The sequence below is a fragment of the Marmota monax genome, unplaced genomic scaffold (genome assembly GCF_021218885.2).
Source record: "Marmota monax isolate L192 unplaced genomic scaffold, Marmota_monax_Labrador192_F-V1.1 WCK01_AAM20220418_F8-fsc00022, whole genome shotgun sequence".
In the NCBI taxonomy this organism is placed as follows: Eukaryota; Metazoa; Chordata; class Mammalia; order Rodentia; family Sciuridae; genus Marmota; species Marmota monax.
This window is the reverse complement of record NW_026695215.1, coordinates 500,904-528,799: the sequence shown is the minus strand read 5'-3', so window position 1 is coordinate 528,799 and position 27,896 is coordinate 500,904. Positions and strand designations below refer to the sequence as shown.

The following is a 27,896-nucleotide window of genomic DNA, read 5'->3' as shown; positions in this document are numbered from 1 at the left end:
AAGTGAAACTATATGTGACACTTTCCTGTCATTGCTATTATGTTCTTACAAAAAAGGTGAAAATGGAATAAACAGAAAGTGATTTACTTTTTCTCAAGACCAGCTAAGGAAAGAATTTACATGAAATTTGCCCACAAAAATGCAGGGCTTCGTTGAGCCTGTGTGACAGTCCTGTGTACAGTATTACCTGAAGGCCTTGGGGGACTGAGAACAGGGGTGGGCCTAGGGGAGGGCCAGCAGTGCCCCTCTTCTCAGCTGTGTGACCCTGAGCAAACTAGCCGCCCTTCCTATCCCTCTCCTCAGCACACAGGGACCCAACAACAGGACCTGCGTGCAGTGCAGGGTGGCTGCAAAACCCTAGAAACCACCTGCACACTCAATAAATGTCAGCCATTGCACACTCAATAAATGTCAGCCATTGCTATTTCACCCTTCCCTCCGCACCCATCCAAAAGTTCAAGTTCAGCCATGTAACAGAGCTTTTAAAAGTTCTCGGCACTTGCCTGTATCATTGAAGTAAACGTCATGTGCAGCCAATTGAAGGTGCCCACGCACTGGCGGAACACCCCTGCACTCCCAGCACCTCTGCCAGGGCCAGGACACCTGCCCAGCACCCTCAGGGTACTTCAGCGCCCCCACTTCCCCCGCAGGTCCCACCCCCATTTCCCCCACACATCGGAAATTCTCCCCATGACGTTAGTGGCCTGCTTCCTAAGAAGGTAAACTGAATGAGAACCATCCTCAAGCTTGAACAGTAGCTGGCACATAATAAACGCTCAGGAAACTTACTGGATGATTAAGTGACATCTATACTATTTTTTTCAAGTTTCAGCTCAAATTCCACCAATTCCATGCATGAAGTCTTTGTAGATCTTTTATAAAACTAAACTTTATTTCTTCTGGGCTCTAACTGCTGTTTCTTGGTCAGATTCTATGCTGATGTTAATTAATGTTAATATTAAATGTTTACTACTATTTTCTTAACGTTTAAACAACCCGGAGACCGGTGAGTTCTAAGAGCTTGACAATATAAAAGCGCATTTAATCCTCACTACCCCACCTATAAGACAGGTGTTTTAATTCACTTTTGCAGATGAGAAAACGAGACCCGGAGAAGTTGAAGAACTTGCTCAAAGTCACACAGATGGCATGTGAAGGGCACACTTTCAACCCAGTCATGCTGACGGGGTCGCTCCTCCTCTTCGTTTTTCCCATAAAGAAATGAATCCCCATAGGAAGCCCTTCCCGGCTTCAGTGCCCAGGCTCGCGCAGACTTTCTGACAGGCAGCTGAGTGGGAGTCGTACCCTCCGGAGCACGGGCGCCCCTGGCTCTCGCGCCCTCTCCAGCGCCTCCGCGCGGCGCGCAGGGCGAACGCTACGCCTCGCTCAAAGCCTACACTTGGGCGAGATCCACCAGGAGGACACAGCGAGTTCCGCTGGAGCCTTGGGCCTCAACCCAACCCACGCTCCCGCATCCAAGGGATCGCGACCTCTCCTAAACCAGGCAGTTCGTGATTCCCTCCCCGGCCGGGTAGGCAGGCCGGGCGCGCGATTCCAGGAAGCCTCGGCCAGGCTCGCGGTGGTAGGAGCGGCCTCTACCTCCACCAGCCCTGCGGGGAGGACCGAGGCGTGGCCCGGCGTCATTCCACCAGCTCAGGACTAGGTCCCGAGCCCCTCGCTCAGCTCGCGTCCAGTGGTACGGCGCGTCCAGACCAAACCAAGGGCCTGGCTGCCGCGTCGCACGCGTCCCCCGCGCCCCCCGGTGACACAGAAGGGAGAAAAGCCGCCCCTGGGGGTGGCGACCTGTCCGGGGACGCCCGCGCCGGCGCCCGCTCGCGTCCGGGCCCGCCCACCGCCACGCCCCCGTTAGGCCTCAAGTTGCCCTTCTGGTTTGAGCCGCGGCTACGCGTCGCCGAGGCTCCCTGGGGTGTGGCCAGAGGACTTGGGCGACGCCTTCCCCGAGGGCGCCCCCTGTCCAGCCCGGAAAGGCGGCTCGCGCTCTGGGGCGGGCCCGGCGGCCGCGAGAGCAGGAAGCGCCGGCGCTAGGCGGCCCCTGCGCTGTCAGCTGGAGCCGGGCGGAGCCCGCGCCCAGGCGCAGGGTGGCTCTGCCAGTCCCCGCGCGCCTGGGCGGTCGCACACGTGTCCAGGCGTCACGTCCGCGCGCGCCCCCGGGGCTTGCGTCAGCTGTCGCTCCAGAAGCTGGTGGGCCGGGGCTCTCCGCACCGCTCGGGTTCGGGGCCGAAGGCCACCGGGAGCAGGGCACCGCCAGGGGTTGGAGGCGGAGAGGCGTTAATAGTGCCGGGGCCGCAGAGAGCGTCAGCAAAGTCCAGACTCCGCCTTCCTGGGTCGATCGTCCCGGAACCGGGTCCCCGGCTGGGCGCCTTGGCGTTGCCCCGGAGCCCGCCGCCCGCGGGGCGCGCACCGCCTTGACCCGGGCGGCCCCGCGGCAGGCAGGCGCCCGCAGTTCCATGGTTGGTTCGGAGCGCGATGAGCCGCCCGTCCTCCACCGGCCCCAGCGCTAACAAACCCTGCAGCAAGCAGCCGCCGCCGCCGCAGACCCAGCACGCTCAGTCCCCGGCTGCGCCCCCAGCCGCCGCCACCATCTCGGCTGCGGGCCCCGGCTCGTCCGCGGTGCCCGCCGCGGCAGCGGTGATCTCAGGCCCTGGCGGCGGCGGCGGGGCCGGCCCGGTGTCCCCGCAGCACCACGAGCTGACCTCGCTCTTCGAGTGTCCGGTCTGCTTTGACTATGTCCTGCCCCCCATCCTGCAGTGCCAGGCCGGGCACCTGGTGTGTAACCAATGCCGCCAGAAGTTGAGCTGCTGCCCGACGTGCAGGGGCGCGCTGACGCCCAGCATCAGGAATCTGGCTATGGAGAAAGTGGCCTCGGCAGTCCTGTTTCCCTGCAAGGTAAGCCCAGGGACAGCCCGAGCACTTCTGCCCGGCAATCTTCCGAAACTCCGTCCTCCAGCCCTCTCTTAGGCCCTAAGAGGTGAATGGTATCTCTCGTTTAAAAACAAGACCAAAACTGTTTACACTTTGTCCACCCTCCCTGTGACCACCTGTCCACTTGGGGAGTTGCTCTGGATTGACATTTGTCTCAGCACTGACCCCAGATTAATTGGCTCTAGCTGGTTGTTGGAACACAGCGCAGCTCCCCCAGCCCAGAGCCTTCGACCTCCGCAGATCTGTGCCAGGATGTGCTCCACGGGGCTGGCTCTACGCTGGGAAGCTGGTTGAGAAGGGAGATGGGGGCTGGGGATGTGGCTCAAGCGGTAGCGCGCTCGCCTGGCATGCGTGCGCCCCGGGTTCAATCCTCAGCACCACATACAAACAAAAATGTTGTGTCGGCCGAAAACTAAAAATAAATAAATAAATATTTAAAAAAAAAAAAAAAAAATAAAAAAAAAAAAAAAAAAAAAAAAAAAAAAAAAAAGAGAAGGGAGATGGGCCGGCTCGGTTCACCCTTCTCCGGCGCTCAGCTGGTAGTGGGTTCCTCCTGGATCCTGCTTCCACTGTCTGCGCACCCGGACACGTGGGAGCTCTAGGGAGTGTAGCTTTAAAAAATGTGGTGGTGGTGGTGGGGTGCCTGGAGCCTGTTTTCCTCCAGCAAAGAGAGAACCCTGCCAGCCACGCCTTTCCCTGTCCTAGGCCTTCCAAGGCCTCGTGTTTGTCCCCAGGGGGTCAGCACAGGCATTTAACAGAAACACACAGGAGCCACCCTTAGCATTCTCTAAAGCCAGTCACTTTATTCTTTAGTTTAAATCGTCACATATTACCAGTGCCCTTGTGAGAAATGAAGACCCCAAAGACAAGAAAAGTACAGTGAAAAGACTAAAAATCTCCTGCTCCTCCCTGTCACTGTTAAGTGTGTCTCCACAGACTCTTAGAGCCCTGTGTACATTGCACCCTTGAGGCTAAATATAGATGGTGGATGTCAGTGTGTCTGAAGGTTTTTTATACCCATACATAGACATAAGTTTTCCTCCAAAAATACCTTGTGCAACTTGCTTTTTAAATTGATATATTTTCTTCTATATCAAACCTAGTGGAACCTCGTCGTATTTTAAATGGTGGCCTAATATTACATTATGTGATTACATTATGTGATTATATTGTAACATCTGTTTACCTCCATCCGCAACTTAGAATTCCTCAGGAGCAGTGACACAGACTGACCTGTCTCTTGCCTCCTTAGAACACAGCTGCACTGCAGAGGTCACTTCCTGAACCTGGAGGTGGAAAGACTGTCGTGGAGACACATGAGTTTCTCTTGTACAAGTGACTTCTGCCTTTGGAGCCATTTAGCCTCTTGTGTTTCTCCTCAGTGCTGCCTTTTTTCTTTTTTTTTTAAATAGGGCAAGAGCCTGTTTTTAAATTAAAAATAATTCACCAGAGAATTCAGGCCTGAGACTTAAGTTAGTACAATGAGTGAATTAATTCCGTCTTCTGCCCTGCCACTAACCAGGTTTAAAATAGAATATTCAAATAAGGGTTTGAATCCATGTTTGGACTGCGGGGTTTAAGACAACCTTAGTGAATTCCTCTGCTTTCAAGCCCTCCTCCTATACTGCTTACCTGGAAGAAATGGCCTTCTACCGTTCCCAGGTGAGCACTTGGCACCCGCCAGCATTCCAATCTCGTAAGAGCAAGGGAGGGGAACGGTGGAGCCCTGTGGAGTGTGGAGCTGCACTGGGAGTGCCTAGGCTCTGGTTCCTGGGAATCACGTCTTCTGTCCTAAAACGTTCTTGAAAAGTGTTCTCTTTGGAATCAGGGAGAGTCCTGTGTACACGGCAGTGATCTTGCAAGTCTTTGTAAGAATGCAGCTGGGCACAGCTTCAACTTTGCCAGCTGAAACTTTAAAGGGTCATCTTGTCATTTACAGACCAGGAACCACGCTTAGAATGGACCTTGGGGTCGATCTCGTGGGTGCAGATGTGTGAGATTTGTGAAGGTGAAGTGTGCATGCCTCACCTCTGGTTAGCAGGGCAGCTCTCAGTTAGTATGGAGAAGCCAACTCTGAGTGTATAATAGGCCCAGCAATGAGCCAAGAGACGTGCTTTGGCAAGGGTGGGCCAGGAAAGGACGAAGGTCTGTGTCAAACTGAAAACCCTTCAGCCTGCAGTGCCAAGCTCCTGGAAATCCTAGGGACTGCCTTGTCACTATCCCCACCTGCACTTGAAATTTCCCTTAGGAGCCAGCTTATTCCATTTACCCACCTTTACCAGTGTTGGGTAAAGTAGCAGAGCCCAGGTCTCCAAAACTGCATGGTTTTGCCCCAGTTTGCCTGAAAGACCCCCTCTGGGGTCCTTGCTTTCCTCACTATTAAAGGAGATACCTGACTGCTGGACTTCTAAGTGTGGCCAGCAATCCATGGAGAGAGGGGAGCTAAGGGCAGCCTCTAGGCACCTTCCGTGGGCCAGCTACTTTGCATGTGGCAGCTTTCATGAGTTTGCTTTTTTTTTTCTCCCACGTGAGAAGACTCATGCCTGCAGAGTGCTTAGGTGGACTGACTTGTCATGTCACACATGAGCCACTGGCCCTGTGGTGAACCCTGCTGGTCTCCCCACACAGGAATGCACTTTACTCCTTACTGAATAGAAATTTTGAATCTGAATTTACACCCCAAGTGTCCAAATCACAACTCCAGGTTGATAGTAGTAACAAAACTATCTGGTGGATGAGATCCCCAGAGAGGCCTCTGACGGCCTGGTCCAACACAGTTCCCTGCTGGTTGTGCTTCCGATGGCCAAAAAATGGACGTGTTGCCAAATACCTAGGTGTGGGGCCACTTAATTAAAGGCTCAAGTGTGGCCACACCTTTGAGACAGGGTGCCACCTGCCTTGTTAGCTGGTCTCCGCTTTTCAAAAAGGGTGTCTGTCAGCCAGCTTCCCCCTGGGTGGCCACAGTGCACTCTGTGACTAAGAGTGTTGACAACCCATTCCATAGGAAGCTTCCCCTCTGTGGGTGTGGGTGTAGGAAAGTGAAGGGCGACGTGTCTGCCGTTAGCTCAGCATGCTCCACCGTCCGCCGTGCCTCCCGCCATGGGCCTGGGCTTCTCTGCACACCCCAGCCCACGTGCCTCCCCACGCGTCTTTTCCACTGTTTCTCTGTCCTCTTTAAAGGTTTCTGGTAGCATGTCTTCAAAGTATGAATTGAATATGGACGCCTCAGCCAGACAACTCTGCCCTGTAGTTAGATTGTGGTGATATTGTTTAAAAAAAAAAAAAAAAAGCCCTGCAGGGTCACTCAACCTGGCTGAATGATTCCAGGCCCTCAGTGAGGGCCAACACTGGTCCAGTAGAGAGCAATTGAGAGTGCCGGAAGGGAAAGGGTATGCCCGGGAGAGGTGTGTGACACATGGCCTCAGGGCAGGGGACCTCAAGGAGCAGTGCAGGTGGTGGGGAGCCAGAGAACTTGTGCCCTCCAAGGAGGATAACCCTAGGTTGAGGCGAGATCACTGGAGATCAATCAAGCCCACAAGTTCCAAACCGTCTGGTCAACACAGTAAGACCTCATCACAGAAACTCCCACCGAGAAGGCAGCCCTCCTTCACCTGGGGATGCAAATGGAACCATGCCAGACCTTTACAATTTTTAATAATTTTTCACCAAAATCCCAGAAATCTGAACTCTTATGTTAAATATTTTTAAATTTTTTTTACCAGCATGGGCCAAATCCACAGGTAGAGCCAGCACCTGCCTGCCATTGCAGCCCAAACTAACCATGTCTGCAGGCCAAATTCCAGCTGCCGAGAACAAGCTCCCATTGGTCTTCTAGAAAGCATTCACTGAGTCTACAGCTTCTCCTCCGATTCTTATCATACGTGAACTTTGGAACTGAAAATTGGGGTTTTATTTCTTGTTTTCTCTTTTCCTTCCTTGCCAAGAGAATGTTCGACTTGGCCATCCAGAGTCTTCAGCTGTTGTCTTGGTGACTGGATGTTTGACTTTAGACAGCCAGTTTATTTTTTGCACCCATGGGTCTTTAGGAGAAGAGCTAAATGATGATATCAAGGTTCTTTCTCACTCTAAAGTTCTGGAATCTAATAAGGGTCCCAGACAGCAGACAGGAGCTGGCTTCTCGAGGTCCTGGCTTTGTCTGATTTTGTCCAGTCACGGGCTGCCTGAGCCTGAGCCTGAGCCGTTCCTTCATTGTGGTAAAGAAGGGTGATCCCACCTGGCGCTGGGTGCTCTGAGGCCAGATCAGAAGTGCTGTCCAGGGCCTCAGCCTCCCTGATCACAGGAGGGAGGGTGGAGTTAGGGTACTGGTGAGGTGATGGGTGATCACCTCAAAGTCTGAGGAGATAGCGGTGAGTCCAAACAGTCTCCAAGATCTCTTCTTAACCTCAGAAGCCCCCCAAAGGCACGGCCACTTAAGAGACTGGCTCTGCGGCCCTCACTGCTGCTTGAAATTGACAGGTTGCCCGTAAGAGCATAGAATGTGCTGTCAGGACGAGGAGCCACATTAGCACCAAGGTTCAAGGTTTTAAAGAGCAAAACTGGCAATGTGGCATTCAAAATTGAGAACAGAAGCACAAGAATATTATGTATCATACTAAAATGTAACTCGACACATCAACACATCATGGGCCAGAGACTTCACAGGTCTCCATGACCTGGAGCTGGAGTGAATTTGCATTACAGTTGATCCTTCCTACAAGCAGGATGGAGAGGAACCAAAACGTCTGACTAGCCAGTCTGGCCTGGAAAGTGCCAGCCTGAGTGTGTGTTAGGTGTTCCCTGCTTCTGCACCAGAGCCCTTTTTAAAAGCCCCTAGAAAGCACTACGTGACTGTAGTGAAAACCTCAGGGCCAGCAGCTTAAGGGACACATTTGTGCCTCTGACAAAATTTATAATAAATAGCATTTCTTATTAAAACCCGCAAGGTCCTCACTCCTTGAAAGGACCACACAGTAGGTGCACACTGGCTACGCTGAAAGCCAGTCTTCAGAGCCACGTGTGTTGCTGGTGGCTTGTGCAGGGCCTGGTCACACACACAGACTGTGGTTCCAGAAAAGGGAAAATAAGGACGTTTTCCTGATCAAAGATGGCTTTATGCTCAGTGTGTACTTTCCAAGGCCCAGGAGAGACACTGCAAACTCCAGCAGGATTTCGTCACCGTCACCCCAGATGCCCGGGTCTTTCTCTATTCCTTGAAAACCACGAAACTGCAATCCCCTCATTCCCAGTTTGGTGAACATTTTACGTCATGATTCCTTAGACTGTAGCATCTGTGGGGCCCAAGTTTCTCTGCCTTGTAGAGACGCACTCTTTCAAACTTTCACTCAACAGAGGTGGTATCTTGGTCACTGGTTCCCTGCTTACAGGTCCTGCTCCTGCCTTCTGGTCCAGCCCCTCAAGCTATCTGGTGGCCTCTCAGCCTCGGTGCCTCACTGGTAAAATGGGGTTGCGATAGGATTGTTGTGAGGACCAGTGTGGTGGAAGCCTTGCAGAGTGCCCGGCACAGCCCTGGCATTCAGTGCACGTGCGCAGTTAGAAGCTCCTCCGGGGAAAGTGGCCAACGCCTGAGGTCAGGCCCAGGCTCATTTCTTATTTCTGCCCCCGGAACTTCCTGTCCCTCCTCCTCATCCTCAAGGGCTTCCACAGAGCTAGGTAGGTTGTCCCCTGGCGTTGGATGGTTGCCGTCAAGACTGTACCTCATTTCTTTAATACTCCTAAAAGGGAAAGCCTGGTTTGATTAACCAGGTTTTAAAAATGCATGTATTATACTCTGTATATTTTATTTCACACATTATAGCATATGCTTTTTAAAGTCATGACATTATTTTTAAATGTAGGATATATAGAAAGTAATGTAAACTTAAAATTCCTTATAACTGCCCTCCCCTGTCAAGAAAAAAAAACCCCACTATAGCACTTCACATATGTCCTGCAAACTTGTATGTCAGTGAAGTTTTCCCAACAAACAATAACAAAAAGCAGTAAAATGAAGACTCCTAATGTACTGTTGTTTCATAGCCTGTTTTTATCATCTTATACATTGTGACTGCTGTTCTACAGTGATAGAAAATCTATAAGGCCGTGTCTAATGGTTATGTGATGCTGTAATTCCAGAATTCCATAATGGCACCAGAATTATTTAATCAAGGTACATTTGAGGTCACATAAGTCATTCTATTTTTTTTTTTTTTTACTGTGATCGAGAAAAAAAGTTCCACAATAACAGAATCATTGTGCACAAGAAAATAAACATTTCCTAAGGACAAATTCCTGGAATTAGGGTGGACCTGCAGGGCACATGCAGAACCTGCGCTCTGGGGAGTGAAGTGGGTTTCTTTATGGTTCTGGGGAGTGCAGGTGGCTTCCCAGCCCCCCACTGCTGGCATTGTCCTCAGGCCAGAATCGGGGACTGCTGGTTACCCATATATCTTTCCCTGGAGCTGGATATGGAACCCAGGGCCTCGTGTATACTGAGCAAGTGCCGTGCCCTGAGCTATACCCTGCCCCACCACCTTTTAACCAAACCCACCCCTGCCTGGGAAGCCCGGCGGCCCATGTGCCTCGCCAGCCAGTGCTTCTGCTCAGCTGCCTTGTCCTCCCAAAACTTTGTGCCTGAGGTGGCAGCAGATGTGCCAATGGGGCAGCAGAACTTTTTCAGAGGGAAGAAACAGAGGTGCCTGGAGGTCTCTCTGAAGTGGTGGTGCCAGCCCCATCCGAAAACTGAGCAGGAGTTTGCCATGAAGAAAGGGTGGAGGGTCCTGGTGGGTGATGTGGAGGGACTGGCGGGTTGCTGTGGGATGTTGTGTGCCTTGCATTGGGGATTGAACCCGAGGACCTTAACCACTGAGCTACATTCCCAGCCCTATTTTATATTTTATTTAAAGACAGGGTCTCACTGACTTGCTTAGGGCCTCACTAAGTTGCTGAGGCTTGCTTTGAACTCCTGATCCTTCTGCCTCAGCCTCCAGAGCGGCTGGGATTACAAGTGTGGCCACTGTACCTGGCTTACAATGTCTTTTCTGCTTCAAGCCTTTCCTACTTCCCACTCACCTTTCTGTTCCAGACTCAGGTAGTGGCTTTGCAGGGACAGCTGGCTATGGTATCAGAAGGGCCCTCTTATTTTAAGTGTTGCCAGGTAAAACACAGAGTGCTGGTTAAATTTGAGTTCCAAATAAGCAACACATAAATGGGGAGGAACAAGCATATCCCAGACATTGCCTGGCAGATGCTGGACATCTTGTCATTTTATTTGTAAATGTGACAACCCTACCATTGAAGTCTTCTGGGGAATTCACTGCTCAGTCAAGAAGGAAGGACTGCAGAGGAAGGGCGCTGTTGGAAGGTGTGTCAGGGCAGTTAAGCGACCATGCATGTGGGAGCCTGGCATGTGGGGTGGGCAGGGTTCTCGCGGCTCAGCAGAAAGCCCTTGATCCCAGCCATTCCTGTCCTTTGCTGGAGCGTGCTCTCAGAAGGGACCTCACAAAACTGGTTTCCCAAGACAACGTGTGGGTGTTGCTGACTCTGGCTGTGGTCAAATGAGAAGCATGCATGGTCAAAAGTCAACTTTTGTTTACAGTTGCAAAGATTAAAAATAAACCCCTGCCATCCTGAGAGTCTCTGTGAGACCACAGGCACCCTGCCCCCGTGACAAGGTGTTCTCCAGTGTCTGTGATAGTTGTCAGACCCAGGCCTTCCACCAACACCCCCTTCAGTAAGAAGGTTGTCTGCTGCTCCTGGGACGTCAATGTTCTTGGGTAAATTTTTGAGCCCAATATTTTAATTTGATTACTTTCCCAAGAAGAAAATTCTGAGTTATCAGTACGTGACTCTCACCACTGCAGGGTGATGCTTTTTGCAGTCCTGGTGCTGAGTAATATCGTCCTCTCCTACTATTATCTGTAAAACGGTTTCTGTGCCACAGGTAGATAGGCATCTCCCCGCGTGGCCTCGGAGTGGAGGTGAGGACTTCAGAGTGAGTGAGATGAAGATATGCTGGGGTCCTAGGTGGGAGGCTGCAGACAGAAGCAGGCCCAGTATCACCATCAAGTCACTCGAGAGGTTTGACTTTCTCCTGTTGCCCAGGTCAGACTGGCTGACCTGAGGCCACGGGTCTTCCACTGTTCATAGGAGTCAAGGGTGAGCTACAGAGGGGGGCTCAAGGTCACAGAGGATACTGGGTTCTGATCATGGCTTTTCCTGGGTTCTCACGGCTCTGTAGAAAGCTGAGGAGCACAGAGCCATCAAGAGAAGAGCAGTGCTGGTGTCCCTGGTCCCTGTAAGGTTTCAGAAGAGCTGTAAACAACAAGAGGCCATGTCAATAAAGCGTGAAGCCCCTTTATCGAGGGGGGACGGACAAACCCGTTGTGTCTGAAATCTAAATAAAAAGTAAGCAGTCTTCTCCACACCCCACGGTATATTGGATTTTTTAAATGCTAAGTTCTAGAGTGAGACTTAATAAAGGAGATTTAACATGGTGAACACTTTGTCATCATCAGATAAACATAGTGTTCATCTATCAACAAATATTGGGTGGGCAAGAAGCAATCCTTCTGTAAGTCACACCGAATCTAAGCAAAATTAATAGATCCATAAACAATGGGAGGAAAACCCACGATAGCAAGAGGCAGGTGGACATTCTCAGCCACAGAAGCTCTAGCTTGGCTTTCAGAAGCGGCGAGCTGTAAGTTTAACGTGATAACGTGAGTCCCAACCGGTTAGCAGCCACCCAGCTGCATGCATCTGCAGGAAGTGGAGAAGATGGAGGCCCCACCAGGCTCCCCTGCTCCCTGCTGGTCACACATGATAAGTGAACCGTGAAGAGCCCAGCCTCCCGTCCACCCTCAGTTCACACCCCCACTTTCATTTCTGGGTTCACCCCCCTAATGCTCCATTTGACCCCCAGAGCTCACGGATCAGATGAGGACAGAATGGAGCCGGAATTTGCCTTGGGATACGAGGGGTGGCAGGAAGTGAAACTGTTACCAGAGGACCTGCCCAGGCCACAGACTGGCCAATTGCCTACAGCCCCTTGGCAGGATCCCAGGACAGTGGCAATGCCTGTGCTCTACGAGGACCAAAGAAGGGTTGCTTATTGTAACAATGTGTGTCTTCGCTGCAAAGCTGTTTCGATTTCCAAAATGAACCCCAGAGAACCTCTAGCAAAAGAAAAACTGTTAACTGGTTGCATTTACACATGGACGTGTAGTTAAATGTATATTTTCTCTTTAAAAACTAAAAAAGATGGGAAAGCTGAATTCATTGAACCAACAGACCTCTATCCCATGAAGTACAAATTGCTGACTTAGTCCCTGAATTCTCTGATACATTTTTACTTTGATATGATTGCAGAGTTACAGGAAAGTGGCAATAATAGTACCAAAGATTCCCAAATAGCCTTTATCCAGATTCACAAGTTATTTCCTTTTTGCTGCCTTAGCTTTATCGTCTGTGGGCTCTCTGCTCATATACATATTTTCAAACCATTTGGGTGTAAATTACAAGCATCCTGCCCTTTTGCCCCTAAATCCTTCCCTGTTTTTCTCCTAAAAACAAGGACATTTTCTTATGTAATTATAGCAGTTATCAAAATTGGGAAATTGACACAAGAGTACACACTTGATTGTCTGATCCACAGTCACGTCCCATTTCAGCCCAGTTACTTCCTTTAGTGCGTCCTTTAGTGCCATTGGCTTCCTAGGCCAGGGTCATGCATTGCATTCAGACACTGATGTGCCTTTTTGTGGTCATTACTGCTTATTTAGATCAGAGGGAATCTCTGTTTGCTTTTGCCTCGTCCAAGGTCATTTCTTGGATTTAATTCAAAAGTTTATGGGCATCAGCAACAAAATATCGATTGTGTTTTGGTTTTTTGGTTTTGTTTTCTTGTCGGAGAAAAACACATTCTCTTTTGAGGCCCTGGCAGGTTTGCTGATCCTTCAGCTGTTTCCTAGGAGGTGAGCAGGTGGTTACCTCACAGTCCCCAGAGATGCTCCGGAGCTGGCACCTCATGATGGAGTGTTGGCTGTTGGAGTTCAGCCAGTTGTTCCTGAACTGCACAGAATCTGAGTCACTGAATGACTTGTCCTGCGCCCTCAGCACCATGACCTTTACTCCAGCTAAGAAGGGCCACGTTGCTTTGTGCTCATTTCATAAACAAATGTGCTGTGACTGTTTATTAGATAAATAACAGGTGCCCATGCCGACTGTTCCGAAGGGCCTCATTATGTGTATTTGTGTGTGAAGAGACAAGCCCTCCCCACACTCCAGGTTGAATAGGACCTGCAGGCCCCATGCCCAGGAAGAGCATGGAACTACTGCCCCCTGAAGAGACTTAAATGAGGCCCCAGGTCATGTAGTGCCATTCCCCGGCAGGATGCTGCCCAGGGCCTTGGAGCCACTGCAGCCGGGACATCTCTGGAGACAGTGTGGGTTCAGTGGCGTTGCTGATTCTTTGAGCCTCTCCTCCTTGCTCTCTCGCCCTTCCTGATCCATCCATCTTCCTTTTCTTCCTTTTCTTTTTTCTCTTTTGGGAGCTTTACTTAAAACCAGCCCCTTCCCCAGGGGAACAAGTGCCGGTTCCCTAGGGAGAGAGCTCATTCTAGCTGCGATGTGTCCCAGGACACACAGCCCTCTGCAACCCAGTTACTTTCTCTCGGTAACGAGAGGCACAGCGAGGAACGGGCTCCCAGAGGAAGCCCTCCTGAGCCCAAGGGCAGGAGGCCTCTGGCCCCTCATGGGCAAGCCCTACCCAGCATGGGGGAGGGAGGAGGGACTTTCTTGCCAGATGCAGGAGAAGGCTAGAGGGCCTGGGGCTCCCACCCTGCAGCTCCCAGGGCTCCTGTCCTGCAGACCCAGGAGCAGCACATCTGTGGGCCCCAGGTTGGGTGTGTGCTGGTCCGGGCAGAAGGTAAAGGCAGATGCACATTGGTTCTGTTCCTTTTTCCCAAAATGTTGCTTCTTTGACTCCCAAGCTGGTGTGTTCGGAGGAGGCGCACTGGACGAGCGTGGGCATGCTGGGCTATGCTCCCCGTATGACCACAAGTGACCACATTCTTGAGCCTCCTATGTCTCGTCTGAAAAACAGGCAGAACCTGCTCCCTAGCCACCTCCTTGCTTGGGAAGCAATCCTGCTCTGCAGCCAGGGCTGGCATTCCCCAGGGGCCCTGGGGTGCCTGTTGGTCAGTGGTGACCAGCCCAACCTGGTTTCTGGCATGGGCCCCTCCTGAAGCGGTGAAGGGGGCTTCTCAGAAGCCAGGTGTTGTTGTTCATCAGAAGAGATCAGTGTTCTCAGTGAAATCGGTGGTTCTCAGCTGGGGCAGGCCTGCCCACTAGAGACATAGAGCCACGCCTGGGGACACTCCTGGTTGCCACAGCTGAGGGGCAGAGGGCAGTTGCTACTGGCATCTAATGGATAGAGACCAGGGATGCTGCAAACCGTCCCATCCCATAGTGCACCCATGGTGCTATCAGAGAGAAACCTAAATGAACCAGCTGTGTGTCCAGCCTGACCTGCCTCTGCCTCAAGCTTTGTCCCCCTGCCCAGAACTAGGTAGGACCGCTCCATGCTCTTTGTCCACAGCTACGTGTTCCTTACTGCCCTCCTCATCCATCCCGCCTGAGACAGCCCGCCGCCTGCCCTGCTCAGTCTTCTTGTGTTGGACAGTATTTGTGATGTACTGTCTTCCCCGGCTTATCCTCTAGGAACACGTCCCATACCCCTAGGGGAGGCTGGGGAGGTAGTGTCATGAGGTTTCTGCACTTCTGTCTTATCCTGTATATACATACCCATAATAAAATTCAATTATCAATTAGGTATAGTGGAAGATTGATAATTAAATATCAAATAGAACAGTTATAGCAATATACTGTCAAAAATATGTGAATGTAGCCTACTATGCTGTTCTCACCCTTCTTGTAGTGATATCAGATGATACAGTACTTTAGATAAAGTGAGGTGAATGGCAGAGAGGTTGTGACTTTACATTAGGCTGTTTTTTTAATATTTATTTTTTTAGTTGTAGTTGGACACAATACATTTATTTTATTTATTTATTTTTATGTGGTGCTGAGGATCAAACCCAGGTCCTCACATGTGCTAGGTGGGCGCTCTACCGCTGAGCCACAACCCCAACCCCATTAGGCTACTTTTGATCTTCTGAAAATACATCAGGAGGAAGATTATCTGCTTCAAGTGATCCTGGATCACTAAGCCTGACAGTGTTGGGCGGATAGTATATACAGCATGGATACCCTGAATGATGGCATGATCATGCTATATTTCATTATGCTGCTCATAAATGTGCACAATTTAAACTTATGAGTTGTATATTTCTGGAACTTTTCCATTTAATAATTTTGGACAACTGACTGCAAGTAACAAATCCACAGAAAGCAAAACTGCAGATAAAGGGGGACAACTGTCTTTGAATTCTTTATTCTTGCAGCATATGGTCCTTTCCTACTGGAAATACCACTATTGGAGGATCCACAGCTTATTCCCACTGCATGCCATAGAGGTTCAGAGCCCTGGCAACCCTCAGAAATCCTTGAAGCTTTTCAAGAAAATACAAACCCCAGGCCAGGGCCCCAGGAGATTTGGGCTGACTGCTCAGAGGCACCTAGGCAGTTTTACATGCAGACTCAGAGAATCCACAGGCCCCTCAACTCCTCTACGATCCCTGGGTGGGCGCCCCAGTGGAGGGGATCCTGCATGCTCTAGACTGGGTTCCAGCGTGGCTCCAAGCCTCAGTCAGAAACATGGCCCTTGTGAGTGTGCAGGTTAGGGCTTCCCTTTGAGACAACAGCTCTAATCCAGTTGTCATTAAAGTGGCCCCCGGGGTCCTGAGACACGCCCCCCCCCCATGGAGAGGAGAAATGGATTAAAGGTCTGCTTGTTTAGAAACAGCAGAGTAAGCACAGGCCTTTAGAAGTATGTTTGTCTAAGAGAAGAGTGCTGTAGCAAGGTCTTTTTTCATAGGGTCATTGTCCTCACAAATGCAAGGTAATGCTTTCTCTATTTGTGTCATTAGGGGAGGTCCCCTGCTGTCTATATTTGGGTTCAAAGAATAGTTGAATGTGCAACTTTTAAGGCAAAACCATAATTCAGAATGTAAATACTCCTGCTTGGGTGGGAAAGTTCTGAAACCATCACCAGGGGTCAATATCTGTGGCGAATGGTGAGACCCTAACGTGGAGTGGGGGAGGCCTGGGGAATTTCTGGGTGCCCCCGGCAGAGTCCCTCTCACTCCTGGGTTATTCCTGGGCAGCTGTGGTCAACAGCCCATGCTGACATGTCTTTGCATCCAAATACCGAGGGCCTTTTTCAGCCTGAGCCACAGCCACTCCAGGCTCTGGACAGAAGGGCCTTGCCCGCCTCTCACACAGGGACATCCAAGAACTCTGGACTCCCAGCCGCGCCCCAGGTTTAAAAACACAGTTAACAGGGACTTGTTTTTTTTTTTTTTTGAGCTTTACAAAGTTAGTAACAGAGTGTGTAAATATACATGGGTAAATTTGTTTCTCCTTCTGTTTTTTTTTTTTATTTATATCCAGGCTTTTAAAATTAGTTTATGGTTCCAAAACATGAACAAGCAGACCCTATCAGCAAAGCGGGTAACAGCGGGTTCTTTCTGCCTGTCCCTGTTGAAGGCTATAATCTGTGTGAGGTAATGGGGAGGTAGTGGTGGGCGGAAGGAGCCGGCTGTCTTCTGGAATCCTCTTTGCTGGTTGAGGAGACTGGACACCCAGCAGTGGGACTGTGGGCTTCGCGCCTGCCCTCTCGGGGGTTGTAGCTTGGCCTCCTGCACAGAGACAGGGCTCAGAACCTCCTTGTTTCTGGTGACAACGTTCAAACCACAAAGCTTTGAATTTGACCTACTCCCAGTTTGTAAGGGGCCACTTGGTAACACCGGGTAGGGAAAGGCTGACACAGGAGGGTGCTGCTCTGTTAGCAATCAGACACAGCATCTTAGAAGATGGCCTGGCTCTTCCCCTGCTTGGTGTCGGCCGTCGTGTCCCTGGGCAGCAGCCAGGCTCCCCACCTTCACCTGCGCTCTACCCCGAGGTCTGAGGCCAGGCCCTGGGCTCACCTGCAGGGTGACTCTGGCTTCTTCTTTCTTGTATGACAACAGGACAGTCCCCTGCAGTGTCTCTTGCAGGCTCTCTGCATGTCTCTTGCAGGCTGACTCTCCTCTGGTGTCTAGGAGTTGCTTTGTCATTCCTGGGAAGGTTGGGAGCAGAAGTATAATTCCCTTCAGAGAGGTCTTCCTAGGATGGGGTGACTTATTTCCTGGAAATGTCATCCGAGTGTGAGGGAGGAGTTGCTCTCCTTCCACCCTGTGAGGTCCCAGGGCAGCGGTGACAGTCAGCTCCTCGATCCCCGCTCCCAGGGCCTGTTGCGGGTGCTGCCCTGCCCCTCATAGAGACGATGGCCCTTGGCCCTGGGCAGGCTGGCTGGGCAGTAGGCAGCCCCTGGCTGGGACCCTGCAATGAGCCGTCTTCTGTGATATCCAAGGAGCGCTCAGCTGGGCTTTCTTTCCACCCAAAGAGAAGGGACAGAGTGCCCTGGGGAAGGGTGCAGATAGGAAGGCGAGGTGTGGAGGGTCTCCACCTTCCTCTGCCCTAGCCTGGTCAGGCCTGCAGTGCCCAGAGGGCAGCCTTCCATGCGACCCACCTGCCGGTCACCAGTTCAAGCCAGGAAGGCATAGAGGGAGTCACAGAAATAATGTGTCATTATGTGAAAACTAGTCTAATGCCAATGCTCCCCCCAAAGCAATCCCGGTGGGGTGGGGGTGGGGGGAAGCCTGGCGCAGTGGCACCCTGTGATCCCAGCAGAGCAGGAGGCTGAGGCAGGACGATCACAAGTTCAATGCCAGCCTCAGCACCTTAGTGAGGTCCTACGCAACGTCACGAGACCCTGTCTCTCAGTAAATAATAAAAGGGCTGGGGCTGGGGCTGGGGCTCAGTGGTTAAGCACCCCCGGGCTCAATCCTTGATATAAAAACAAACAACAGATTCACAAACAATAAGAGGAAAGCCAGGTTGGCTTCTCAATGTGTTCACTGTAGTAAAAGAACATTAATTCTCATCTTTTAGTAGCATTAGAATGGGAGTGGGCCTGGGGAGCAGGACATTCCTGGCTCAGGAAAGGCCCTTGTGCTTGACACTGTTGGTGACATATGGGAACCGAATCTGTGGCCTCCTGTATGCACTCATGCCAACCCCGCAGTTGAGAAAGGAGTGCAGGCAAGGAAGGAAGCCCAAGTGGGGCAAGGGCTCAGGGGGTTGTGCCAGCAGATGCTGAAGAAGGTGTGGTGACCTGTGTGCTTCTCTCCGTCTCTGCAGTATGCCACCACGGGCTGCTCCCTGACCCTGCACCACACGGAGAAGCCGGAACACGAGGACATCTGTGAATACCGTCCCTACTCCTGCCCGTGTCCCGGAGCTTCCTGCAAGTGGCAGGGGTCGCTGGAAGCCGTGATGTCCCACCTCATGCACGCCCACAAGAGCATCACCACCCTGCAGGGGGAGGACATTGTCTTCCTGGCCACGGACATCAACCTGCCGGGGGCCGTGGACTGGGTGATGATGCAGTCCTGCTTCGGCCACCACTTCATGCTGGTGCTGGAGAAGCAGGAGAAGTACGAGGGCCACCAGCAGTTCTTCGCCATCGTGCTGCTCATTGGCACCCGCAAGCAGGCCGAGAACTTCGCCTACCGGCTGGAGCTAAACAGCAACCGGCGGAGACTGACCTGGGAGGCCACGCCCCGGTCCATCCACGACGGTGTGGCCGCGGCCATCGTGAACAGCGATTGCCTGGTCTTCGACACAGCCATCGCACATCTCTTTGCGGATAATGGGAACCTGGGAATCAATGTGACTATCTCGACGTGCTGTCAGTGAAGCACCGTGAGCCCCACAGCCGCTGAGGCCGCTGGCAGCATGCGCTGTGCTTAATAAAGTTTTTATAGATGTTTTATTCGCTGTGTCTTCACAGGTCAGGACCCACAATCACCCCGCTTCTCTTGGAGCTGCGCCTTCCCACCGGGCCCGGCCAGCTCATCCCACTGGGTGAACGGGCTGCCTGGCAGCCACTGGAGGCTGTCCTGCCCCCTAAAACCAACTCTCTTGTTAAATTGTACTTACTTCCTGAACACTTGACAGGTTGCTCAGGGCCCTGGAGGCTGGGTTAGGATGGGCGGCTGCCTCCCGCCTGCCTCCCTGCATTGGTCCCCCGTGCTGACCAGAGCTGGGGGATGGTCAGCAGACCCCTTGTGCTTTTAGGGGACAGGAAATGTCTTAATGCATCTTCACATTTTCAACAGCATCTCTCAACCCGGAGGACTGACCAATCTAGGTGGAATCTTAGGATCCCTGGGAGGACTGACCAGTCTAGGTGGAATCCCGGGATCCCTGGGAGGACTGTCCTAGAAATGCAGGTTTGGAGGTCCCTGAGCTCTCAGTCTCCCCGGGTGGTTCTTTTCAACCATTAAGTTTGAGAATTACTGGCTCGAATCACAGAAGGGTCCATATTTTAAAGGTGCTTTAAGGTTGCCCTCTCCTGATGCTGCCTGTCTTTTTACTGTTTCAGCCCCCATCGCCAATTAAAGCCAGGACAGGCCACAGGAGTCCCCTCCTGACCCCAGGTTGGGCATCCTGGAGGAAAGCAGGTCATTGCCGTTGGTAGTTCTCACTTTCCGCTTACCACTAGTGCAAATGACCCTCCCTCCCCCTCCCCTTCTCTCTCTCTCTCTCTCTCTCTCACACACACACACACACACACACACACGGCTTCCCTCTGCCTCCTTCCTAGACTAGCTGGTTGAAAGACTAGGTCTGCGGTTGGAAAGTGCTACCACCGGGTCTTATGCTTGCTATTTATAGGTATGTGTTGGTTGTATGGTTGTTTTGTTTTTGTTTTTTTGCCACATTCATTTTAGTTTTTTAATAAATATTTTTCAAAAATGAGTGTTGTGCTTCATTTTCCTGGTTGAGCAGTAGGTGTTCATTGAGCTCCTACTGTGTGCAGGTGCCAGAAACTTCACTACCACCTATAGAATTGGAGTGTCCCTGTTTCCATGGGAGGAAGCAGCCATGTCTCAAGGTCATGGTGCAGGTCCCGGGTGGCCCTGGGGCCCAACCTACATCTCTGTGCTATGGGCTGACATCGTGCTGCGGGTGTCCTCAAGACTACATTTTTCTGACTGCCGGCTCTCATGCAAGAAGAGTAGGGCTCTCAGTGTCCAGAGTCAGAGGAAGAGGCTGGGCTGATGCCCAGGGCCAGGCTGATGCCAGCAGTGATGGTCACACTCCCTCAGTCCAGCCCTGAACTCTCAAAAGAATTCAAAAGAGTCCCGAATGCTACACAGGGACTTCCAACTGCCTACCTCGGTGGCCTGGGGTCATCGGGACAACACCAGGCAGGAGCGTGGCTTGGAGCTGTCTGTTTTCCAAATGTACTGCCGCATTGAGTCTCAGGCAGCCTAGGGATCTGGCGGGAGGGTAGCGCTGCGGTGACTGCAGGCTGCTAGTCGCGGGTATGGGCTGCAGGTCCAGGTCCATAGGATACAGCCACAGCCGTGACCACCAGGAGAGGCACATCTCAATCCCGGAGGACCCTGGAGCAGTGGACGCCGACCCCCGCAGGGCTGCTCCCAGATGGCGTCCAGCACCCGCCTGGGCCCCGGCAGCAGGGCGAGTGAAAGCCAGCAGGCCACAGCATCCGTGGGTCCACGGCTCCCCTCCTGGTCACATAGGATGGTGGAAATTGGGACTGAGGGTCAGCAGTGCCCCAAAGGGCACAGCTCTGAACAGAGACCCTGAGGAGGGAGAGAGCACCAAAGGTGAGATCCTTCAGCCCCCAGAGGAACCATGAGGGTGCCACAGGACACAGGCGGCAGAAGGACCTGTGTCCAGCCTCTCGACGCCCATTCACACCTGTTCAGCGTCTCCAGAGCTTCCCACACGGGAGCAGCCCAGCTCGATGTAGCTCCCTTTAACCTGTCCCCAGAAGTCATCAATCTTGACCTTCACTCTCTGACCTCCTTGAAAAACCTGAAGTTTCTGCCAGAAAACACAAAAAAATCCCCAGGTTATTCCCTGTTTTAAAAGGAAGTGAAAAAAAAAAGTATGTGAATTTATGTGCTATTTTTTATATAGTTTTAATTGCAAATGCACTTTTAAACCTAAAGAGGCTTTTGTCAAAACTGGTCACGTGATTCACATAAGTATCATGTTTCTAAAAATAAAACAATGAAAATCTCTTCCCCCTTCCTGTCCTCGTTCATTATTCTAATTTGATAAAGGTCTGGCTGCTCAAACAAGATGGTAGATTCAACCTGTCTTGTGATGCTGGAGTCATTTTAAAGAAAAAAAAGCAGCTCAGAGGACCTCAGGAGAAAATGTGGATGGTCACCAATTCTTTAAAAACCAACCAACCTTGAGAACGGGTTCCCAGTTCTTGGAGGGGAAGAATCAGTCTTCTTCCTGAGTCCCAAAGACTGGAGGACTGAGAGGGGACAGTCCTCGGGGTGAACTGCCCCGTGGAAATGCTAGGAGACTTCAGAGAAGAGCCACTGAGGCCCCTGTCCCTGGGGGCCCCTTCAGGAAGCACCTGCGGTCATCCAGGGCACCCCAGCTCCTGGCCATGAGTCTGCTTGACAGCATCAGCAACTGCCTTGTGCCACCACCCCAGGGACCCTCCTGAGGAAATTGTCCCTGCACAGACCCCTTCAGGCTTTGGGACTTCCAGGTAGCCAGCCACGGGACTGCAAGCCCGCCAGCTGGCCTCTGGTCCTGTTTCCTGACTTGCAAATTCAGGAGGTTTGCTTTCTAGATGCTCATACTTCAGTGCTAATTTCTGGAGACATCAAGCCATTGAAAGTTGAGTTGTGTGTCCAGTCAGTGTCCCCGGAACCGGACACTTGACTTATCGTGTGTCCGCAGCGCCAGCTTCCACCATGCGACCAGCGCACTGGTTTCATTAAAGAGGTTCTTGGCATAGAAGTTAACTAGTGAGATCGAAATAAACACACAAACTCAGTTACCTTTTTCTATGACCAGATCCGAGACGGCTCCCCCTCTGGTTCTCACCTCGAACCACCCGGTAGGGCAGCAAGGATTACTCAGGGCTAGCAGGAGAGAGAGAGAGGGAGCATGCCAGGGAGTAGCCTTTTATTGGGGAACAAGAAATTCAGGGGAGAATTCCATCCAATGAAGGTTGAGGGGGGCCGCACTCCAAGGTCAGGGTCAGTGATTGGCCCCCGGGGTCAGTGGTCAGTCACACCCCCACACGGACAGGCTCTCGCACCAGGAGGGGGCCGGGAAAGCTCCGACACAGTTTAGCCAGAGCACTTCAGACCCAAACCGGGAGTTGCCCAGTCACGTGTGAGAATGGCTCCCCACAGCCAGCAGATGAGCCACCTCTCTGCTTCCCCTGGCTGGAGCCTGGCGGAGTCTGTCTCAGAGACCAGGTCTGCTTTGTGGCGGTGTCCTAAGGGGTTCCTGATCCATATGGCCTCTCCACTATAACAGCGTGACTGTGACTCCACCACCCTGTGAAAGGGGCACGGACGCTTCAAGGATGGGAGATTCTTCTCTATCGTTGACCCTTCTGCTTCTGCTGCTTACTCAAAACTTAAAATCTCCTTCTGCTAATACTGTGGTCGGGAGTCCCCAGATGGCGAGGCTTGGGACCCCACTGACCCCAACGCGCACTCCCACTGCCATTTGAGGAATCAAAAGCTCTATAAAAGGGGAAGTAGCTGCCTCAAAACCCCGCAGCTGGTTGGAATAGTCTAGGCTGATGCATGGTGTCTTCTGTACTGAGAAAAAGCAGGGGATTATAACATGCCAGGCGCCAATTCATAATCAGGGAAATAGAGGGACCCCGCTCCCCTCCAGGATCCACCAACTTCTCCCCCTCTCACTGCCCCCGCCTAAGGGCCCAGACCACATCAGAGCCCCTAGCATTTGTCCCTCCTGCTCCAGTGTATGGGACACAGGCCATCAGAAAGCCCTTGAGTAGAGTCCCAGGCGTCTCAGCTCCTCACGCCCGGGTCAGACAGCCTGTTCTCCAACGGCGCTTGGCACGACGGCCACCATATCCATCTGCTCAACACCTCATAGTAGACAGTGAGGTCTCCTGGACCTCTGGCACCAAGCACTGAACTAAGATCTGACTGAGCAAACTACTACTAATGACCTCGTCTCAAAGCAGCACTTAAACCAATATCCTAAGACTTAACATTCTCTGTTTTGGTGCCAAAAGTCACTGGGGAAATTGCCGCAGGTAGGTAGGGAAAAGAGATCATCTAGTGGTGCAGAGAGGGAGGGCACAGCCGGCTCCTCTGCCCCGTCACCCTGTCAGCAAGGACAGAATCTCTGGTGAGGGCTCCGGGCCTTGACGTCTCGTCTGTGGTCAGGCACCTGGTGTCAGACTCCAGCAGACCCTGCCCAGTACACGGCTTTCCAGCCTGCAAGGAGTTGGGGCTTGAGATGAGCTTCAGAGTCTGCTGAGTTCACACGCTGAGAGCCTGGGTGCGCCTGGGCTTTGTCTGGGTGAACCTGTTCAGTCCTCCCAGTGAGGTACGCAGGGTTCACGTCCCCCATTATGGAGTGGAGAAAGCCAAGGCCTCAGTGGAAGGAGCCTGTCCACTGTAGCAGAGCTGGACAGGAACTCCTCACAGAGTCCACAGCCCTGCACCAGATCTCACGGCCCAAGGTCGTGTGGTCGGCCTTTCACACAATCTCACCACCAACAGAAATGCTGCTGTACGTCACAGATGCGGGTGGGCAGGGTCTCGGGTGCAGGGAACACCTGTGCCTTAGACCTGCTTCCTGCACCGCCACAGCATCTACAGGAGCCACTCACCTAGGGCTCGTTCAGACCCTCTCTGCACAAGGTGCCATCCCCCTGGGCACCTCAGCATCACCCAGGAGCCGCTTAGGAGCGCAGTGTCCGCCCGCACCAGACCTACTGAGGGGCATCTGCACTCGGACCCAAGGTGCAGGCGATGTGGACACGTGTTCAAGTCTGCAGAGCCTGGTCTAGACGAGGGGCTCAGCCCCATGTCCCTCCGCGCACGGGACCTAGACGTGGCTGGCGGTAAGGAGGAGCTCCCTGTGCCTCGCAGAGCTTCCCAGGAGACGCCAACAGACCCCAACACCTTCCTCTTGGTTTCGCCCGGTTTTATCCTGCAACTAAAGAAAGAGGAGAGGCCTACCCAGGACCACCACGGGGAGGGTGGACTTCAGAGATTCACAGGTCAAATCTGGATCCCAGCTCAGCCTCTGGCTATACCTGGGTAGGTAGCCTGCAAGCCACTGGCCTCCCGGGGGCCACTTGTCAAATGGACATAACACCACCCACCTGGAGGCCCACTGTGAGGAACATTTACGCAGAGCATGGAGAGAGAGCGTCCGCTCACGGGAGGACCCTGATCAGTGGCAGGGTCAGAACACCCAGGCAGGAGCAGAGGCTGCGGGAGGAGCCAGGGGCTGCGTGCCACGTCCCTCCCTCTCCCACAACTGCAGAGAACCTGCTCAGGCAACAGGGCTGAGGAAGAGAGGCCAGAGGAAGTGGCAGGGGATAGGCCTCAAGGCTCTCAGGAAGTCGAAAGGGCTCCCCTTCCACATCCCCATCCCTAGCTTTCCCCAGCTCGCTGCCCTGCCAGGGACCAGCTGTGCCTGTGGCAGAGGACGCATATCCACGATGGCACCTTTTAAAACAGCTCAAGTGGTTCCTGCACCACGTGGTAAAAGGCCGAGGCCCGAGCCTGCAGCAAGGAGAGATATTCCCCTCCTCCCTGAGACACGTTTCTTGAAGTTGTTTTGGTTTTCTCATGGTTTGTTTTTTTGTTTGTTTTTTGGTGGTAAGGTGTGCATATAAAACGTGCCATTGGGCCACCAAGAAGGCACATTCAGGGCAGGACATGCGGTCAGCTAGCCGGGCGTCTGCTGGAGTTTCCTCTCCCTTCCCTGTCTCTTTGCACACAGAAGCACATACACTAGCCTCCCTTTCCTCTTCTCCTTGCACACACGTGCGTGCATATACACTAGCTTCGCATCTGCAGTGCTGGGAGTTCCTCGTGTAAACAGGAATGAGCTGGAGAGGGGCCCAGGACCTTGTGTGTCTCTCCTTCCCAGAAGCAGAGCATTTGGTGGCCATCCTGTGTCAAGACTCCTGTGCTCTCAGCAGCCCTGTGAAGGAGGTGGTGTCACATCTGAGCTTCACAGAGGGGGCAGCTGAGGTCAGGGCCCAGAGCCCTAAGTCACAGTCACAGAGAAGCCACATCTAGTTGCAGGATTCCAAAGGCCACACTCATTTCTCTAAGAAAAAAAGTTACTATAGAACTAACGGTGAGCTATTATCAAAAGGTCTAATACAGAAAATGCAGACCTCTCCCAGACGTAACTGTGGATACACTTCAACCTTCTTGCCCAATTCTGCCCACACACCACACACTTACTGTCACTGTGTCCCCGGGATGAGGGGTGTGGCGCTGGGAGGGAAAACAGAGGAGAAGGGGGTTACACGGGCGTCTGGAAGCTGGCAGACTCCCCTCTGCACACGTCCCTGGCATTATTGGGAGCGGGAGACCACTAATCACCTTGCCCTTCTGGGTTTGCAGGTGGCTCTCCAGCTGAGTCTGGGAACCAAATCAACACAAAGCAGATTTGCAGGACACGAGAGTGCAGGCTTGTTCAGCATCCCCTGGGCCTGGGTGTGGCCTGGGTGTGGATTGTGGGTGCCCCCCAGGGGTGGCCTGGGTGTGGATTGTGGGTGCCCCCCGAGGCTCACAGTCTGAAGGCTGCTCTCCAGGATGGCCGTGCGGAGGTGGCAGAGCCTGTAAGAGGTGGGTATGTCCCTGAGCACCTCTCAGGGACCTGTCGTTCCCCAGAGCCAGGTTGTCATACGAACAAGCCTTGAATCCCTCTTGCTTCCTGCCTGTCAGGGGTCTCTCCTCTCACCCAAGCTCTTACCACCATACCATCCTCCACATTGTGGCTCAGCTAAGGGGTCCTCACCAGAGCTGAGCAGACACTGCATCTTGAACCTCCAAAACTGTAAGACAAATAAACCTCTTTTTCTTCCTTTTTTTTCTCTCTCTCTCAGTAGTAAGGATTGGACCTAGAGGTGTTCTGTTGCTGAGCTACATCCCCAGTCCTTTGTATTTCTTAGGACAGAGTCTCACTAAGTTGCTGAGACTGGCCTTGAATTTGCAATCCTCCTGCCTGAGCCTCCCAAATTGATGGGATTATAGGTGTGTGTCACTGCACCTGGCTAAACCTCTTTCCTTCATATATTTTCCAGCATCAGGTATTTTCTTACAGCCACAGAAAATGAACTAAAACAAATGGGTCCCCTCGCAAGGAAGTAGAGAACTGAAGAAATAGCCAAAGCAGGAGCGTTTCTACTTCTTAGACAAAGAATGATAAATTCGTGAAGAATCGCAGGACAAAGGTGTCTAGGCTAGGGATGGTGATTCTAGGGGAGTCACGGGGTGTGAGCTAATGGAAGAGAAGTCACTCTTTGAGTTTATTTGTTCAGGTACACTGAGGTGCCAACTTCCAGCCCCAGTGCTGCAGACTCCTTGTCCCAGTGTGGGACGGCCTCCTTCTGAAGGAGCCTCTGTGGCCTGCTGTGTGTAAGAACTGCAGGGTCAGGAAGCCTTTATGCAGCTACAGTCTCCCCATTGTTCTCAGCTTGAAATAATCAATAAACCAACCCAGCACAATTGGGGTGCATGAGCTCCATGCTTCCAGCTGCACAGTAAGAAGAACAGAATAGGCTTGGGAGTAAACTCAGGAAACTGTGGGTTGCTCAGAAAGGGGAATGTCCACCCGGAAACACTGGGAAAGGAGAGGCAGGAGGCAGGGGTGGGCTCTTCACAGCCAGGAAGGCCCAGGGCGAGGCTCAGGCTGCCAGGTGGGTTCCAGGTGGGACAGAGGCCTCCCAGTGCCAAGAGCAGTGCCAGGTCAGCCCCAAAGCCACACAGTGAGTGAGCGAGAGAATGGGATTTAAAGCTAGGACTGTGGCCCTTCCTACTGTCCTGCCTGCAAATGTGATGAGGACAAGGACTTTAGAGTCCAGCAGAAATCTAAAAGCAGAGACAGAGAGGCAACGTGCAGTAACAGAAAATAAGGAAATGATCAAGTCTGCTTTCTCAGGGCAGCTAAGGTAAGAAGAGAACATGCTCAGCTCTGGAGGCCAGAGGAGGACAGGAAGGGAAGGCGTGGGGGAAGGGGCGGTGCGTGCCCCGGGCCTTGATGGTGGGCAGGACCTGCGGGGCAAGTGTCACAGCAGGTGCCAGGAAGGAGCTGCCTCTCCTGAAGAAGCTCTCTGGGCTCCATGCCCAGCCCAGCCCTGTCACCTGCAGTGGCCTCTGCAGCTCCCACCCCGGTGCGTCCTGTGCTCCTGCACGAGGTCAGAACCCCAGTCCACAGCGCAGCCTGGGCTCCAGCCTCTCCTGCCGCCATCACCCCCATGCCAGCCAGATCCCACCACCACCCTGCCCGCGACTCACAGCTCCTTCTAGAGACAAGGACTTCGCAGTCGCAGAAACCCAGTCCTCAGCCTCCGAGCATCAGTCTCTTCATGTGTTGGGAATGGAAATCTACCACCCGACCCGGCACACGTCCCTAATCCAAGTCACCAAGGGTCCACAGCTGACTGAGCCAACCAGGGCCGGCAGATCCCTCCCTCCTAGAGAGTCAAAGACAGTCGATGGCAGGTCCCCAACTCCTAGGGCCTGGAAGGTCAGGGGGTGCCAGGGAGGGAGGGAGAAGGAGGGAGGGCAGGAGCAGCCCCCACCCCTCAGTTGCCAGTCCCCTCCAAGGGCTCCTGTCTTGGGGGGACTTGGTGGGCCTGGTGGCCCTTCCCAGTTCCTTCCCCTGTGTTTATGACCCCTCCCCAGAAGGCTCCCCCAGCCCCTGTG

General features: G+C 52.6%; 1 protein-coding gene across 1 annotated transcript; it reads left to right on the top strand.

The window, feature by feature from the left end:
* The first annotated feature begins 2,098 nt into the window (after positions 1-2,098).
* Positions 2,099-19,926, top strand: Siah2 (siah E3 ubiquitin protein ligase 2). The gene is made up of 2 exons (XM_046431771.2): positions 2,099-2,907; positions 18,304-19,926. Exons 1-2 carry the CDS (start codon positions 2,488-2,490, stop codon positions 18,859-18,861), a joined length of 978 nt encoding a protein of 325 aa, XP_046287727.1. The 5' UTR covers positions 2,099-2,487; the 3' UTR covers positions 18,862-19,926.
* Positions 19,927-27,896: the final 7,970 nt, after the last annotated feature.

Excerpts from the sequence above, each read along its gene's own strand:
- Siah2 (XM_046431771.2), top strand. The coding sequence starts at position 2,488 with ATGAGCCGCCCGTCCTCCACCGGCCCCAGCGCTAACAAACCCTGCAGC. Across the intron at positions 2,908-18,303 it reads CAGTCCTGTTTCCCTGCAAG|TATGCCACCACGGGCTGCTC; the intron begins GTAAGCCCAGGG and ends CCGTCTCTGCAG.